At 37.1% G+C, this 15842-nt stretch overlaps 1 protein-coding gene across 5 annotated transcripts in view; it reads right to left on the bottom strand.

The window, feature by feature from the left end:
* Window positions 1-15842, bottom strand: part of vps13c (vacuolar protein sorting 13 homolog C) — a 98626-nt gene extending 82784 nt beyond the window's left edge. For 2 of the 5 annotated variants that reach the window (XM_015343621.2, XM_015343622.2), the window contains exons 1-4: window positions 15564-15840; window positions 11668-11711; window positions 10469-10511; window positions 3534-3629 (exon numbers count right to left, since the gene is read on the bottom strand). In XM_015343621.2, coding sequence (XP_015199107.2) covers window positions 3534-3629; window positions 10469-10511; window positions 11668-11711; window positions 15564-15663 — 283 coding nt within the window. In that variant the 5' untranslated portion in view covers window positions 15664-15840. Of the gene's footprint in view, window positions 1-3533; window positions 3630-10468; window positions 10512-11667; window positions 11712-15563 lie in introns of all 5 variants that reach the window. The other 3 variants (XM_015343623.2, XM_015343627.2, XM_015343624.2) reach the window with 2 other exon arrangements.

The raw sequence follows: 15842 nt of genomic DNA, 5'->3' as shown, positions 1-15842 counted from the left end.
CTGAAATCCTGTTTAGAAACTTGCTCCTGAAAACAGCCATTAACCCTCATCGGGTGTAGGGATGGGCAACACTTACTTGTGTACTTGTGCACGCACCAACACATTCACCCCACTGATGGGCTTGATGTGCTGCATAATGACATACTGCTTGCCAACAGGGAACGTCAAAACTACAGAATAAGTCATTCCACACTTGTTTGGATAAGCATCCATTTCTGGATCAACCAGGTTTTTTAAGCTAGGCATGGCAAATTCATTTTTGAAGAAAAACAAAACAAATTATATTTTAAAAACACATTTACTTTTTTGAGCAAGCAGGAAGCAAATGTGCTCATTGGTGCTTCCTGTTAGCCTCTGTTATTTAAAATTGAGGCAGGATTCAATTTAATAGTTAAAATAAATAACTTTTTGTCTTCCTGGTAATTCTTTAAAATAGCAATTTCCAAAATCTTACATCTTTTTTTAGCATAAATGCTCCTTTTACAAAGCAAAATTTACTGTAATTGTTCATTAGCTGCCATGAAGAGGTACAATAAGCAGTTTTCAGTCTGTAGGTTTGCAGAGCACCTCCAATTGTATCAAGTGATGACAAACTTGTTCTCATCAAGAGTGTTTTCCCAGTGGGTGGATAGAGTTAACTTTAAAAACAAACCAACAAAAATAAGATTCAGAATTATTCAATTAGCAAGACGGGTGCAGCTAACAATATTAGCAAATTAAAATTCAATATGCAACTCTGTCTAGGGCCTGAAGAACAGAGCAACACCTGTGCTACCAGGCAACTGCAAAACAAAAGGCCTTTTTTGAATATTCTGCTGAGCCATACCTTAAAGCTGAATGCCTGCAATAAATATATTCAAGTTCATGAGGACCGGCTGCCTCGCAAGTTAGAAATTCTTCAATATTCACGGAGCTAAGAATGCCTATGATTTAATTTAATTTCCTTCAATTACATAACAGCAGTCTTACAACACAAAACATTCTTTTTCAAATAATTGGCAGAAAATGATTGCAGAAAAAAGGGGCTGTGATATATTATTCTTAGTGAACTTAATGAAACCCCAGAACATTGTGAATTTCAGAAGGTCAATGTGATTATTTTGAATTGCTGGTGTTTTTCAATAACTTCTGTATATTAAGTGCTGGGCTTTCAATAATAAATATTGAACAGATATTTTTCAAATGTAAAAAGTGTTCCCAGGGATTTTCTATCACATTTTGGCAAGTGAAATAAAGTCTTTGACCAAAGGAAGAACTTCATTGCCATCAATCCATGCGCAGCGCTGTTCTCTTAGCAGACGGACTGTCACATTAATGGCAGAACCTCAGAGTTTATGGTTGTTTTTGGTCATGCACAGTCCTTATAAAACCAACAAAGGACTGGCAGCTTCAGAGGAGAACACTATCCCACATTTCAAACTCTTATCAATGATAGCACACCTTGAAAATGTGTGGGCTTCCCTCTGGTATCAAAAGAGACTGCAAATGCCACGGCCTATCTCAGTGATTCCAGAGAGGCCCTTCATCAGCAGAAAAACAAAACCCTTGGGAAAACATTAGGCAGCAGCAGGTAGGCTGAGCTTTTACTAGTTAATTGCTGATTGAGATATGCAACATTTGCCATTGGCTTTGAAATATTTGTTCTCTGCTAAGCAACAATCACAACTGTCATTAAAATTAATCAATGTATTTCCAAAGACTAGAGGGCCGGGAAGCAATGTCTTTGTATTATTTTTTAAAAACCTGCCAATGTAAAAAAAAAAATCTAAATACAGAGGAAAGGAAAGTTGATCCTACATTTTTATGTGTGTTGTCAATGATGTAGTTGGATGGTCTGCACTTCCTTCTACTCGCTAGTATGGATGTGCTAAATATGCCACCATGCTGTGTGTTGGGCTAAAATGACACGGTGATGACTTGTCACCCTGTTGTAAAGTTTCATTCATCTAAGGCCCTCCTAGCTGGTCACAGCTGAGCAGCTTGAGAAGTTCAGTCTTTTTTACAGGGTAATGCTTCCAAAATCCATGTTTAGCACATGAAAGGAAATCAGAATTGCCTGGGATAAGTTACACGTTTTGACTTCATTTAACTGAATGTAGCTTGTAGGCATATGCTTATTGAACACAACGTCATATTATTTCAAATGAAAGAACTGTAGCATGGATTTCCCCCATTAAAAAATCTAACATTTATTCAAAGATAGGCCAAATGTATCTTTGTGCATAGGGCATTAATTAACTTAAGAAAATAATCATTAACACATTGTGTTGTGTTTATTACTGTAGAGGGATTATTCTGAAATATATATATTAATTTTTCAGAAAATGGCTCTAGATTTGCTTCATATTACATTATTCTGTTACAATGGATGAATAAGAATTTTAAGAAATAAGATGAAAAAATAAGTAAAAAAGGTGCTTTATTTTCTGGCATTAAGCTTTTCACTTCTGTCCTTAAATTAACCTCAACGTCCACCTGAAAAGGCTTATGGAACCCATTCATTGTTTTTAATAAGCAATTAGTGAAGAGTGTTTCTTTCAAACATTCTCACAATTCTGACAGCAAGCTTCTTCATCATCATTTATGGCTAGGTGTAAAGATGTCTCTGAGCATACATAGCTGATGGTTATTTTCAACAAGACTGCCCATCTTTTAAAGAATACTGCATTGCATTTTAAGAGCTGTGAACAGCAGGGCACTGCTATCAAAGGTATGCTTATAGCTTCCAAAGGTGGTAAACTTCTAACTTTCTGTAAATTCATGTTACTGAATAAGTCTCTGCTGAACAGGCAGATGGGCAACACGGACTCAGGCCATGTGAGAGAAGATACGTACTGAGGGGAACATGAGGTAGGCAGAGTAAATAAGATGAAAAAAAAACAAAGCCTAAAATAAAAGAATAAAAAAAGATCAACTTGTTGATTTTACAGCAACTTGGCACCATTGAGTATTTTTGTAGAATTGATTTACCTTCAAAGTAAGCAGTCCACAATGACTGAAATCCCCTCAATGCCATCAGGTGACAAAAGCCAGTTTCAATAATAAGCCACATTGAGACAAAATGTTCACAAACAGGTGCAAGAAAGAGTGGGTAGACAAATCATGGCAATTGTTAGATGTACTATGTAATGGCACAGCTTTTTTTATTTCTAGGAAACAAGAGAACCTGCTTTGTAAATACGCTACATGTGGTTCAGGCCTATAGTAGCAGCCACTATCAGCTCAGCAAGGGCTTTATCAGTCAATGCTATAAAGAGGGTTCTTATCACACATGTTTTACACGTGCCAGACCACACACTGCAACTCCAAAAACAAAGGAAAATGTCACAAAACACTTGAAAATACTGTATATTCAAGTAGAAGTACAGTACAATAATGAATGAATCGATTCATCAATTTACTTTTCCCAGTTAAATGGCACAGTACAGCTGTACTGAGCAATAGTGTTCAAAACCTCAGACCAATCAATTCATTTTCAGTATTGCAAACCAAAAGGCTGCAATACAGAGAAATGACACCCAGGAACCACTTACTTGCCCCCGGGACGACGAGCAGATAGAGGCCCTCGAGCGTCGCGACCACAGCCTCGCTGTACAGGTTCTTCCAGGGAATCTTCAGCGTCAGCTTCCCTGAAAAAAACCCAACCACTTAATATCTCTCGCTGCTGTGTCTGTCCGGGAAGTGCATCATTCCTGGAACATGATGAGCAAAAAAAAAAAAGATTATATAAAGTTCTTCTTCAACAAAAGCAAATACTTGTCTCGAGACCTCTCGTTAGAATACCAAGATCAGCCTCAGCTACTTTATCTGTATTTAGTTATGGTTAGGAACACCTGCTCTTTTTTTCATTTACAGGCTTAAAATGGACTCCGTGGCCAAGGAAAGGGCACTTCAGCAAGCAACCTTTTAGTCAAAACACTCACTAGTTCACCCATTATGTAATACCATAAAATGTCAAAGAAAAGCAGACTTGGAATCTGACAGTTTAAACCTGGTGGACAGCTTGTTTTCTAAATGTCATGGTAACGTATCATTACCAGCTTAACATTTGGTGCATATAAAGTCAAATTACACAGTATGCAATGTATCCTTTCAAAGCACCATTCAAATGCCACAGTGAACAAGAAGCATTTTCTGATCTTCTGTGTTGCACTAGGTGAGCTGTGTGGTCCTGTTTTCCTTGGCAAATCCAGCACTATTACTGAAGGGTAGTGTAGCTCTGGCTATATCCAAATACCATGAAAGACATGTTGAAACCGCTTCACTGTAAACTCCTCATGGCTTCACGATGTGGGGGACAGTTAATTCACCTGTAAGGCCATGTCCCCAGAAGGGATTGCAGCAGACAAAATCTAAATGTGCAGACCTAAGCCAGTATGAGCTCCGGCTCAGACTGCAATTAATGGGGTTGCCCAGCAACCCCCCCACAAGACTTTCCTGAAGACTGGATGAATGGTTTTATCTATTTATAACACTTGCTTTGAGCAAATTTACTTTTCATGTTTAATTTTTTTAATGGTGCAGGAGGTCTGCTATAGCAGCTCTGAAACTCCATCATCTAGTCTTATTAGGGCTGCCTAGCCTGCCTGAAGGGTAGGCATTTTACGGCTTTTATCGGATTTCAATGACATCACGGCTCACCAGGCAGGAGCAAACTGGCTCTCAAAGTCAACAGCTGTGAACGTCATACAATTAGGCAATTAAGGAGCTTCAGGCTGTCTTTTGCTTAGAAATAAATGATGGTGAAGATCAATATGCTTTTGTGCTCTCCTAATTGAGGCTCTTCCTTCATGTCACTGAAATCTGGTACTGAGAGAGGCGCTCCAATTTCTCACAGATTTTACAGGACAGAAAGTGATATTCTGTCACCACTTTATCGTAAGAGATGTCTGGTCCAGCTAAAAGTGCTTGTACTGGAAGATGCTATGGCTGAAAACCCATGTCATATTTTTTCCAGGTACTGTACAGCTCTCAAGCATACTGTTTGCGTCTAGCAGACAGTAAGAATGCTTTATCAGTTAGCATCAAAATAACAAGGTTGTATACAAACCTACACACAATGAACCTGAATCTAATCACATTGCCCACAAAACACAGATAAAAAACCTGTGCTGTAGACTAATAACCTAGTTAGACCTGCTCCAGCCCCCATTTCTGTGAGACATTCTGCTGCTTATGGCTACAGCATAATAATCTTATTTTCTAGATGTTGTTTTTTGCTGTCTGGAAACAAAAAACTGATATGAACTACCCTTCCTGCTGTATCTATCTGAAGAAATATACAACATGGATAGAATACTCTCAGTGAAGACTCCCATAACCCAGGGACAAGTGAATATCACCATGCATCAGATCCCTGATGTGATCAAGTGAATATCACCATGCATCAGATCCCTGATGTGATATGATGCATAACCCTGGAGGGATGCCAGAGGAAGTAAATGGTGGCGGAGTTTACCTCATTCACAAAATGCAAAACAAATGCTTATTCTTCGGATTTTCTAAATATTAGATATATTGTAGAATATGTAGATGTAGAATACCAACAACATAAGAAAGAAATGGTTGTAACTTCATTGCACTTGACCCAATGTCTCAAGTCAAACTCCATCAACCAGTGATCAATACTCAGTCTGAGCTGTTAGGGTCTAACAATTCTCCTTCTGGAGAACTCAGAATTCATTCAGTTGCTGAACTCATGTTTTTAAACTTCAATTAAATAGGTTTACCATTTTTACAGACAGTATTTAATTACAGCTGATATTTAAGACACACTCACAAATAACAGTTTTTTTAATGTGAAATATTCTCTATTATGAGCATATCAACAAAACAGAACCTGTCCTTCCAAAAAAGACCCACCTGGCATTAAACATGAACAAAATACTCAGACCATGTGAAGAAACAACGAATAGCTTAGGTCACACAAATTAGATGTAATTTGTAACAATAGATCAGAAGAAACTGAATCTTAGGGCCAAATCATATGAACTAAAAAGAAAAAACTACTGATGATTAATCAGGGACCTCAGCAATAATACATTAATTATATGATATGTGTGAAAGTAAAGATCTAAAAAAATCCTTGTTGCACTAAAAACCATGATTAAACCTAAATGTTATGAGATCTTTCATCCTTCACACTTCATTGCAAGCCAGAAGGAAAAATGCAAATATGCAGTATAATTATTCCAAAGAAACGCTTGGAAATTTTAAAGTACAAAGCTTCTTCGATGTTCAAGATAGGCTTGACACTGGGACAGAATGACCTTCAGATTGTCTTGACAATATGCATGTGCATACAAATCCACACAAGAAACAATCAAGTTTCTGTAGTGCAAGGAAGTAATTGTATCATAGGTTTGCACTGGCACACAATGTTATTCTCAGGGTCAGATTGTGCTCCACAGTCCACAGGCAGATTAAACAAATATTATTCTTTTCACTTCTTAAAATAAATGATGTGTAAAAACCTTTAAGGGCCTGATGATTTTGTTGCTTCACGTATCACCAAGTTTTACCTCAAAAATCTTGTGTAAATTCTCAAAATGAAGCAAAAGGATTACAGTAAATAAACTGATGTTTCTAAACTTCAAGACTAGGATCTACTATTCTAACTGAAATAATATTCCTGGAAAAACATTCAAAATATAAATTTAAAAAATGTTATTAAAAAGCTCTTACTCTGCCTGACACTAACATTGTGTCAGGAAAACTTTCTCAAAGTCGGAGACTATAAACCACGTAAAGACGAAACTTCTGAGTGTGCTTATTTTACTCTTCACATGCGCTTAAAGGAAAACCACAAAAGATAAAAAGTCATGCGAGGAGTACTTCAACAATTCAACTAAGGAGATAAAAAAATTGAGCTCATTATTCAACGCCTATATGTAGCAGCTACTGTGCAAATCTGCTTCATGCCAGTCCAGGAAATGCCACTAGAAGGTTTTAGAAGTGAAAATTAAATTTGTTGAAATGAGAGCTCAAGTAATAAGCCTAAAATCCAGGCAACGTCGCAAACCAGTTTAATCACAACTAGATCAAAATTTGTCAAAATTAACTGGTCCATTAAAACACCAAGATGTAAAGTGTCCAATTATCTACAACAGAAACAGTAAAAATCAAACAGAGCTTGGATTAAAACAGAAACAAATATTGAAAAATACTAATCTCATCATATATTTGTTATCCTCATAACAGAAACAAAAATATTCCATGAAGGCATCATTCTGCACCTCGAGGTCTAACTGCTCATATCAGCCTACATGCCCTTCTTGCATCAGTTGTCTCCAATGTATTAAGATATTCCAGAAAATAAAAACTGAAGGTTGTGTTATATGTTATGCCAAGGCCTGATTTCATTCTGATCAGACTCTCAAAATTAGAACAGAACTCCAACAGATCTTTTTTGATGAATGATACTACAGTAAATCACCATTCTTTGGCAGCCTTGACCAATGAGAGCTGCACAATACAAAAAGAGATTCCCAGTCAATAAAATGAGTTCAGGTTTTGGCAAAAAAAAAGTGGTGTCCAGTGGTCCATACAGATTCAAATTGAGATTTACAGTAAAGGACTCTGTTGGAGGGCAGCTCTAGGTATGAGTGTGTACGTGTCTGTGTGTCTGCCCTGCAATGGACTGGTGTTCCTTTCAGGATGTACCCTGCTTTGCTCCCGTTGCTTGCCAGGAAAGGCTCTGGCTTCCCTACGATCCTGAATTGGAAGAAGCATTTAGAAAATGGGTGGATGGACCCTGTTATATTGCTCAGTATCATTCACACTGACAGTATCACTGTGTGCATTTAGGTCTTTGTAATAATAGAACAATGGCAAAATCATAAGGGGCTGTTTCTTCACTGGAGACAGATATACATTTTATGCATCATTAGCATTAGTCGCAAGAAGTCACAAGTCACTTCTGTCAAGATCCATTAACCTCTTGCTGGAAAACCAAAACAGCCACCTGCCCTCCTTGTTCATGAGCGTTTTGTACCACTGAAGCAAAGCAATATGGGTATCGCACGTCACAACATTGTGAAACGAGATGTGCACACAAAAAGAAAAAAGAACTAATGTCATTCTGCTCACAGAAATTCAGAAAGTCATCTCACAGCAGCAGCTGCTTATTATGCTACCCAGGGATTTTTTCACTATCAATAAGAATTGTGAAATATTAAAAAATATGAATGTAGTATACTGATGATAGCTGGTAGCATAAAAGGGTAGAGGTAAAAAGTCACAGTGTTGAGACAGCAGGTTTAAAAATGTACCGCATGCAGTCCAACTAGTCTTAGTCACTCCTGTTAGAAGACACTGAAGGATATTGTGTGTTGAAAAAGAATCTTTCATTTGGAGAGAAACAGTTTAATTACACAAGCCTATAAGACACCGGAACTATAAAAACATGAAGATCTTCCAAGAGTCCATGAGCTGCTGTAATAAAATGAAAACAAATCAGTGCACAACACCGCAAGCTAAATAAAGCCGATTACAGCACAGCAAAAAATTTTAATACATCTCAGAACATAGGCCACATGAGCATAAAACTCTACATCCATACACAAACTTTTCTACAATTCTGATACACAAAAGCTTTTGAAAAGCAGGAAAACAGATATTCCTGCTCATACAAATGTGGTCTAAACTATTCAGATGAGAACATCCCCTTTTCTCGAACTTTAATCTTACAGACTGTAAGAATTCAACCATTAATGTGCCCCCAACCATCAAAAACTTAGTATTGTGCTTTATGAACTGTATCACATTTAAATTGAACTGATCTGTCTATGTTTACATTTGTCTATGTTTACATTGAAGGGCATCAACTCTGCATTTTTATGCATATTTGATTATAGAGTGCATTTTTATGTTCTGTATTGTGTACTGTCTCTCATCATCCTGCATTTTAATAATCTGTACTGTATATTGTCCATTCTGGTCCTGTATTTATATTCTGTATGTTATTGTCATGTGTCAAATGTCTGCAGCAAAGCTGTACCAACAACGATTTCCACCGGCCTCAGTTTCTAAGCTATTAAAAGATTTTTCCATTCGGGACAGATACGGTACTTGAAAAAACACAACAGGTGAACAGAAAAATAAAGCTTTGTAAATTTCTGGTGTACATACAATTTTCACAAATTTCTTCTAATAGGCCAGAAACACCAATCTGTTTGGCAAGGTTCTAGAACAAGATTTTGACCTCTCTCTTATCACTGCAATAGCAAAGCCACACACCAGAGAGAAGACAAAACACCATCTTTGTGTATGCATCTCTCTCTTAAATGACAGAACTGTAACAACTTTCCAAGATTTACCTGAATCTTCAAACAACACGAGTAAAACAATAAATTGAAGTGCACCTGAGATCGCATCTGATCATCATGATTTCATTCATCTGATTCCTTTTTTCTATTCTTTCAAATATCAGCTTACGTGGTAGTTAACTCTGAAAGTCTCTGGTATGAGTTGGTGTTCAGAGTGGCCTTTTAACATAAACAGTGACACTTACATGGAAAATAATGGCTTAAAAGAAACAGCTACATTTTTTAATCAAGTGATTTTAAAATGACAATGACTGCACTGTGATATGGTTCCTACAAAGTAAGAAGTGTACATCTTACTGCTCTACAATGTTCTGGAAATACAGTACAGTGCTGTTGAAATTCTAATAGAGATTTCTCTTCTAAACATCTCATTCGGCTTTTGAAAAAAGAATGAAATGAAATGTATGGAGAATAAAAGGTCATGTAAAGAGTGCTGAACATCACTGCATTCTTAAAAAAACAGCACTACCACTTCTTTTCTTTACATTTTATGCTACCTATCATCTTCAGTATACTACATACATATTTTTAATATTTCACAATTCTTATTGATCGTGAAAAAATCACAAAAGAGATGTACAAAAGGCAGGGAATGCACTACAAATATAGACGTCAAAATTAAAATTAAAGATATTCTCAAAAAGATATTGTCTCTTTCAGCAAGGTTGATATGGACCATCACGTTACAAATGTACAGTGACCTTCAAAAAGCTCACAGCAGGAAATGATCAAAGAACAATCTACTGTACATTTGTTGCATACTGTACACTGAAAGTGAGTCCATTATGGCAATATACTGTACTGTAATCACACCAGAATAGCCTTGAATTTTCTCATGACAGGAGTGCAGCCTTTTGGTATAGCAGAATTCTCCACTGCTTGAGGTGGTGGGTGACCCGAGTACTGGAACATTATGAAGGATCAGGATCCACTCATAGCAGGGGAAGAGCTAGACACACGTTGTCACTATTTCACTTGCGGACTTTGACAATGATTAACATTAAGTTAGCCAAAGGGGAATTTCATTTCACTGGAAAAAAGTTCCAATGTACTTATTATGTGTAGTGCTGGTATTGTGTGACCAAAAACTGCGGTCTGTACTTGTCTAAAATCTGTCAAAGTAACAGGACAGCCATACTCACCAATCTGCCCGGCCTTAACTTTGAAGGGAACATCTAGCTCGCTCTGTTAGAGAAAATAACCAATATGAAATAATTAAATAATAACAAGGGAATTAAATATCATGGTCATATAACAACAAATACATATCAAAGGAGTGTTATTATAGCTGAAATTTAGTTATACTTATATAATAATCTCTATAGGTATGAAGATCAAGGTTGCAGAGCAAAAGCCTGTTTTATGAAGGACATCAATCTTTCACGTTTTTTGCCAAAATGGAAGGCAAAAAGACTAGCTGTAGCAATAATCCCTCTAATTAATTTTCCAGAGCCACTCCATGACTTGTATTCAATATCTGACTGGCAGTGATTACAGCACTGATGCTCCCAAGACCACTGATCAACTCAAAAGCAAGCCTGCAGCTGAGTCATTCACTCCAGAGTGTGCTCTCAAACAATCCCACTCCCACTTTACATCAGCAATGTTATCCTTCTCCAGTTAATTTATCAGGCTTTTTTAGTGTTCTATTTTAGGACCTCTGAGCAATACAGGTAAAGCTGAAAAACCTATCACAACTACAGTGAAATTCATGACTCAATTAACCAGAAGTTTCCCCCCACCCCCCAAGACTGACATTATAAAAGAAACCATCAACTCTATAATCAATAATTCATTTATGGTACATAGACCAGACCCATTAGTAACAATGGGTCTATAGTAACCATTTATTGTTGCATGGTTGTTGGAACACTGCTTGACACGTACACCTTCCGATCACCGAGACCATAGATGTCTTGTAAGCACATTTCAATCACATGGCATTTCCGTTGTTCTCAGCCACTGACATTTACACAATTCCCTGCATTTCTCATTTCCTTAATACACACCTAGGTTAGCTTTCCAAAAGTGACTTCAACATGCAGGCTTCATAAAAATTCTACATCATAACCGTCTCAGGTTCCAGCTCTGCTTCAGAATCTTGAATTAACACCGAAACTAGGGTTGCCTTGCAGGAATACTGAGTCATAACCCTTTTTGTGCAAGAAGCCTTGTGACATATTGCATCAGACTATAAAGAGATTACTTTGTATTAAGTTCTAAGAGTGGAAGGAATGTGTTTTGCTTCCATGCGGCAACAGTGTAATGAATGTAAAGTTAGTTTTTTTTTTCCCAGAGAATGCACTTTCACACACCCATCACTTAAAAACTTGGTACTTACCAAGGCATTTTCTTTAACTTTAAGGTTTTCAAGAACCACATTACCTGCAAATAGAAAAAGAGTAGTTTATTGGCTTTATTGCATGTACTCAACAGACCCTACTGCAGTCTTGTCATAAAGAAACTATTTAAAAGGTCAGGATCAAAGTACAAAGTATATTATCTTAGGCACACTGCATATAATGCTGTTAAAGGTATTTCCATTCATTTAAAAGTGATTATAAACATCCCAGGATCAATTATACAATCAGAACAGTTCTGGAAAAATCCATACCCATATACTGGCTTTGTGAAAAATACAATAATAAAAAAACAGTAATCACCTTATTACAGTTTACAGAGCATGATAATCTCCTATTCCTTCCATAAATTGCCTTAACTTCAATAATTAATGGGGATTATTCACAGTAATAAGTATTTTCTTTCACATTTAGCTTTGCAGGTCGAAATTACCACCTGATAAAAGAAGCCCTCTTAACCAGCCTGGACCATAACAATTAAATATTACAGTCCATCCTGCTGTAAAGGATCTGATCTCCACAGTAAAACAAAAGCAGTTTCACACAGCATGTGCCTAACAACAAAAGTTTCTATCACAAAATGACTCCCACCATACAATAAGATGCTGCAACATAAATACTGTATTTATATGAAACTTCATGACTATTTTCCACCAAACACCTGAATTATAGAAATGTATTAGACCATCAAGGATAAGACCTCTACATTGTTTTACTCAAGTTTTTCCAATGTAATCTTTGCTGCACTTGCCGACTGCATTATTGAAATCAGCTCCAAAGGTTGGTCTACTGACATAGAAGATTGCATGTCTGCACAGTGACACTTCGACCACACCCCTGACTGGTTAGAACATTGTAACAATTTGCATTACACCCAGTGTGACTTTGCTGTCTTTATCAGGTCTGTCCAGCATACATTGACGGTAGAGAGATTGTTGGAGTGCATTATTCAGCACCACAAAGACACACTGTCATCTCTAGACAACATTTTAGACAGATAGACCACCTTGAAATCACAGAGATAGCAAAGAGGCAATCTTTATTACTCAACTGGAGCATGGTTGTATTTTCACTGTTCTTGCATTAAATAAATACATGTCTTTTTAAATGGCTACTTATACACATGTTTAACGCATGCCAACCTATTCTGATAATATTAACTCAGAAATCAAACATTGAGACTGGTATTTTGTTATCCCAAGGGATGAAGCTAATCATACAATCACAAAACCTTTCTGCACGCTATTTAAAAATGACAATAACATTATGCATGTGTCCAATCAACTTCTGAAATAAACCTTTAAAGACTGTTGCATCTTCATTGTGCACAGATGAATAAAACCTTGTACTAGAGGAATAAATATTAACTAACAAGTTAATAGTTGCTTAATTAATGAGGACATTTTAATCTGTGGGCAATCACTATTAGACAATGACAAGGTTAGAATCATGTTAATTTGTAAAGAAAATTGTCCACACAGGTTTCTGGTGTCCATGGTTATTGCTAATCACTGTGAAGGTAGAGAATATAACAAGCTTAATAAAAGCAAAAGACAAGACTTCTCTGAGTTCACCAAGTGCTTTACTTTAAGCAACACTAATAGGGATATTTTGTTTAACTTTTTAGACCAAAACAAAACTGTGGCATTAGCAATTAGAAGATAATGGGTGGGCAGAACCCAAGTTAATGATTTAGACCCGATTTCAACCATGCACAGATTGTGAAAGCAACACAAATAATGATGAGGTAAGAGCTGTTTCAAAAGACATGACCAGTGGAGACCTGGGTGAATTTGTGGTAGATTTTTCTTTCTTCTTTCTTGTTTTACAGAATTGTCTTCAATAATTTAAACCAATTTACAGAATCAGAAAAGGGAATGAAACACATCTTCCCTAAGAAAAGTCAATGACATACTAGACAACATTCTTACTCTTAATGTACTGTACTGTAGCTCTGTCAATGTACAGCATAACAAGACAAACCAGTCTAGTTTATCTAGGGATTTATGCAATACACTGTAGACGTTCTTCCTCTAAAAGCTCCACTGTGCAACATTCATTTTCACTACTGTAGGAGTTAATTAAAAGTACAAGAATTCAGTAGTAGAATAAAGAAAACAGTATACTGTTATACTGTGGTTGACTGAGTCATTTCATTACTGAAGTGGAGAAAGAAGAATGAAGATACTCAGTACCTGAAGTTAACATTTTTGCCAACAAAATGACTGTTTCAATGGGATTCTTGTAGGAGGTTAATAACTGAGGAGAAATAGCTAGCAACCAACATTTTAAAACTGGCCTCCATGACCGGACCTGAAAATGTTTAAAGAATATCTGTATAATACAATCCATGTGAAGGAAAAGAAGAATAATGATTGTTTTACCACTGTCTAGTTATACGTCATTATCCATGACACTGAAACACCCATGAACATCAGCAATGTCAGGTGTGTCTCTGCACATTAATGTGCTTGAAACGGAGTTACTGTCTCACAGGGAAACGGGTCACAATTTTGGGCACCTTTTTATTGTGGCAGAACATGGCAAAAGGCAATTTTAGAAACACGTGCTTGGCTTCCAAGAATTAAGCTCCTCCCATGAAACTACTCTACTCAGGCCTTTCTAAAGCCTTGAGAAACAAATGCAACACTAGAGTCCATCCCCAAACATATATTATTCAACTGAATGCCATTCTATTGTATTAGACAAAGAATAACAGATGACAAATATTTTATGGACAATGTCACAAAATACTGTCTTGATAGATATTTCAGACACTACAACATCGTATGAATGGTCTTAAAATTTTGCCTTTTGCCATCTTTTATATACTGTACATTAAGTACATCGATATATCCAAACTTCTTTAGGAAAAAGCAGAAAAACTAAGTCTAGAAATACTGCCCAGTTATCCACCTGGTTATATTGGCTGCTATTAAATCCTATTTGCAGGATTAAACTCTCAAACACATATCATATTGACATCATCTATCATTACGTTTTCTGCACAAAAATAATTCATTAGAAGCTTTGTCTTCATCTCAAACTGGTTTTGTCACATAAGTGAGAGCAAAAAAGAAAATGCTGTCGGCTCCAAAAGAACTGTGGACAATTCCACTCTTCAAAAATAAGTCAAGACAAGATCACTTGCCCTGGAGCAGTTAGGGTTAAGGGCCTTGCTCAGGATTCCTCTGCTGGCCACAGGATTTGAACTGGCAAGCTTCCAGCCACAGGCACAGCCTCTTAGCCACAGTGCCACCACTCCACCCAAGTTATACACCATAAAATGAAGTAAAATGAATTATATTTTAATTAGAAATAAGAGGTTTCTTAATATTTGGATGCCAAAAAACGCAGACCGCCCAGGATATTTCAGTTTCTCATTTAGCATTATTTATAAACAAGTAGAGAAGAGTATTATCAAATCTCACTTGTGGCTTATCTCTCACATGCTAAAGACTCCTTCAGAGGCGTTGATTCTGATTGAGAGGCGACGTTAGCATTCATCAAGACACTGAAAAACACAAACCTTGCTGGGCTCGTACACTGTGTACAGCACCCCCCCTCCCACACACAGCAGTGTAAACATTAATTATGGACGTGTACACAGCTGGGTAACCGTATACTGTACACCTCAAATGCGACAATCAACACATCTGTACTGCGTTGAATAAATCAACATACTGCAAACTTAAGACTTAGGCATTTTCGCTCGTCATGTGATGTGTTTTGTAATACACTCTTGTTCGCTCAGTTGGCTACAACTGTCGAGACTGACATGTTTTGGCCCTGAACCATGAGAGTTACTTTCCTGATTCCGTCTTAATAGCAATAGCTACAAAGCAGTGAAAACGTTAACATGCACGCAGAATCCTACCTCCCCAAATGCCAATCTTCAGCTGAGACTTGTCAAGATTTTCCACATAGTCGCCTATAAACCTGTTTAATAAATCGCTGACCAGAGACTCAAACACCATGGTTAAACAGCGGTGCACCCTGCCTCCGTCTTAAAGAAGCAGCTGTCTCGATGCAGTGTGAGCAGCACAATCCCGTGATGCCTGGCTCATCCCTTTTGTAGTACAAGTGCTAAACCGAAAGGGTAGGATTTTCTGTAATCAACTGGTTTTGCCTGAGCTGTACAGTATACTGGCGGCGG

Source organism: Lepisosteus oculatus, chromosome 5 (assembly GCF_040954835.1).
Source record: "Lepisosteus oculatus isolate fLepOcu1 chromosome 5, fLepOcu1.hap2, whole genome shotgun sequence".
Lineage (NCBI taxonomy): Eukaryota > Metazoa > Chordata > Actinopteri > Semionotiformes > Lepisosteidae > Lepisosteus > Lepisosteus oculatus.
This window is presented reverse-complemented; position numbering and strand designations above follow the sequence as displayed.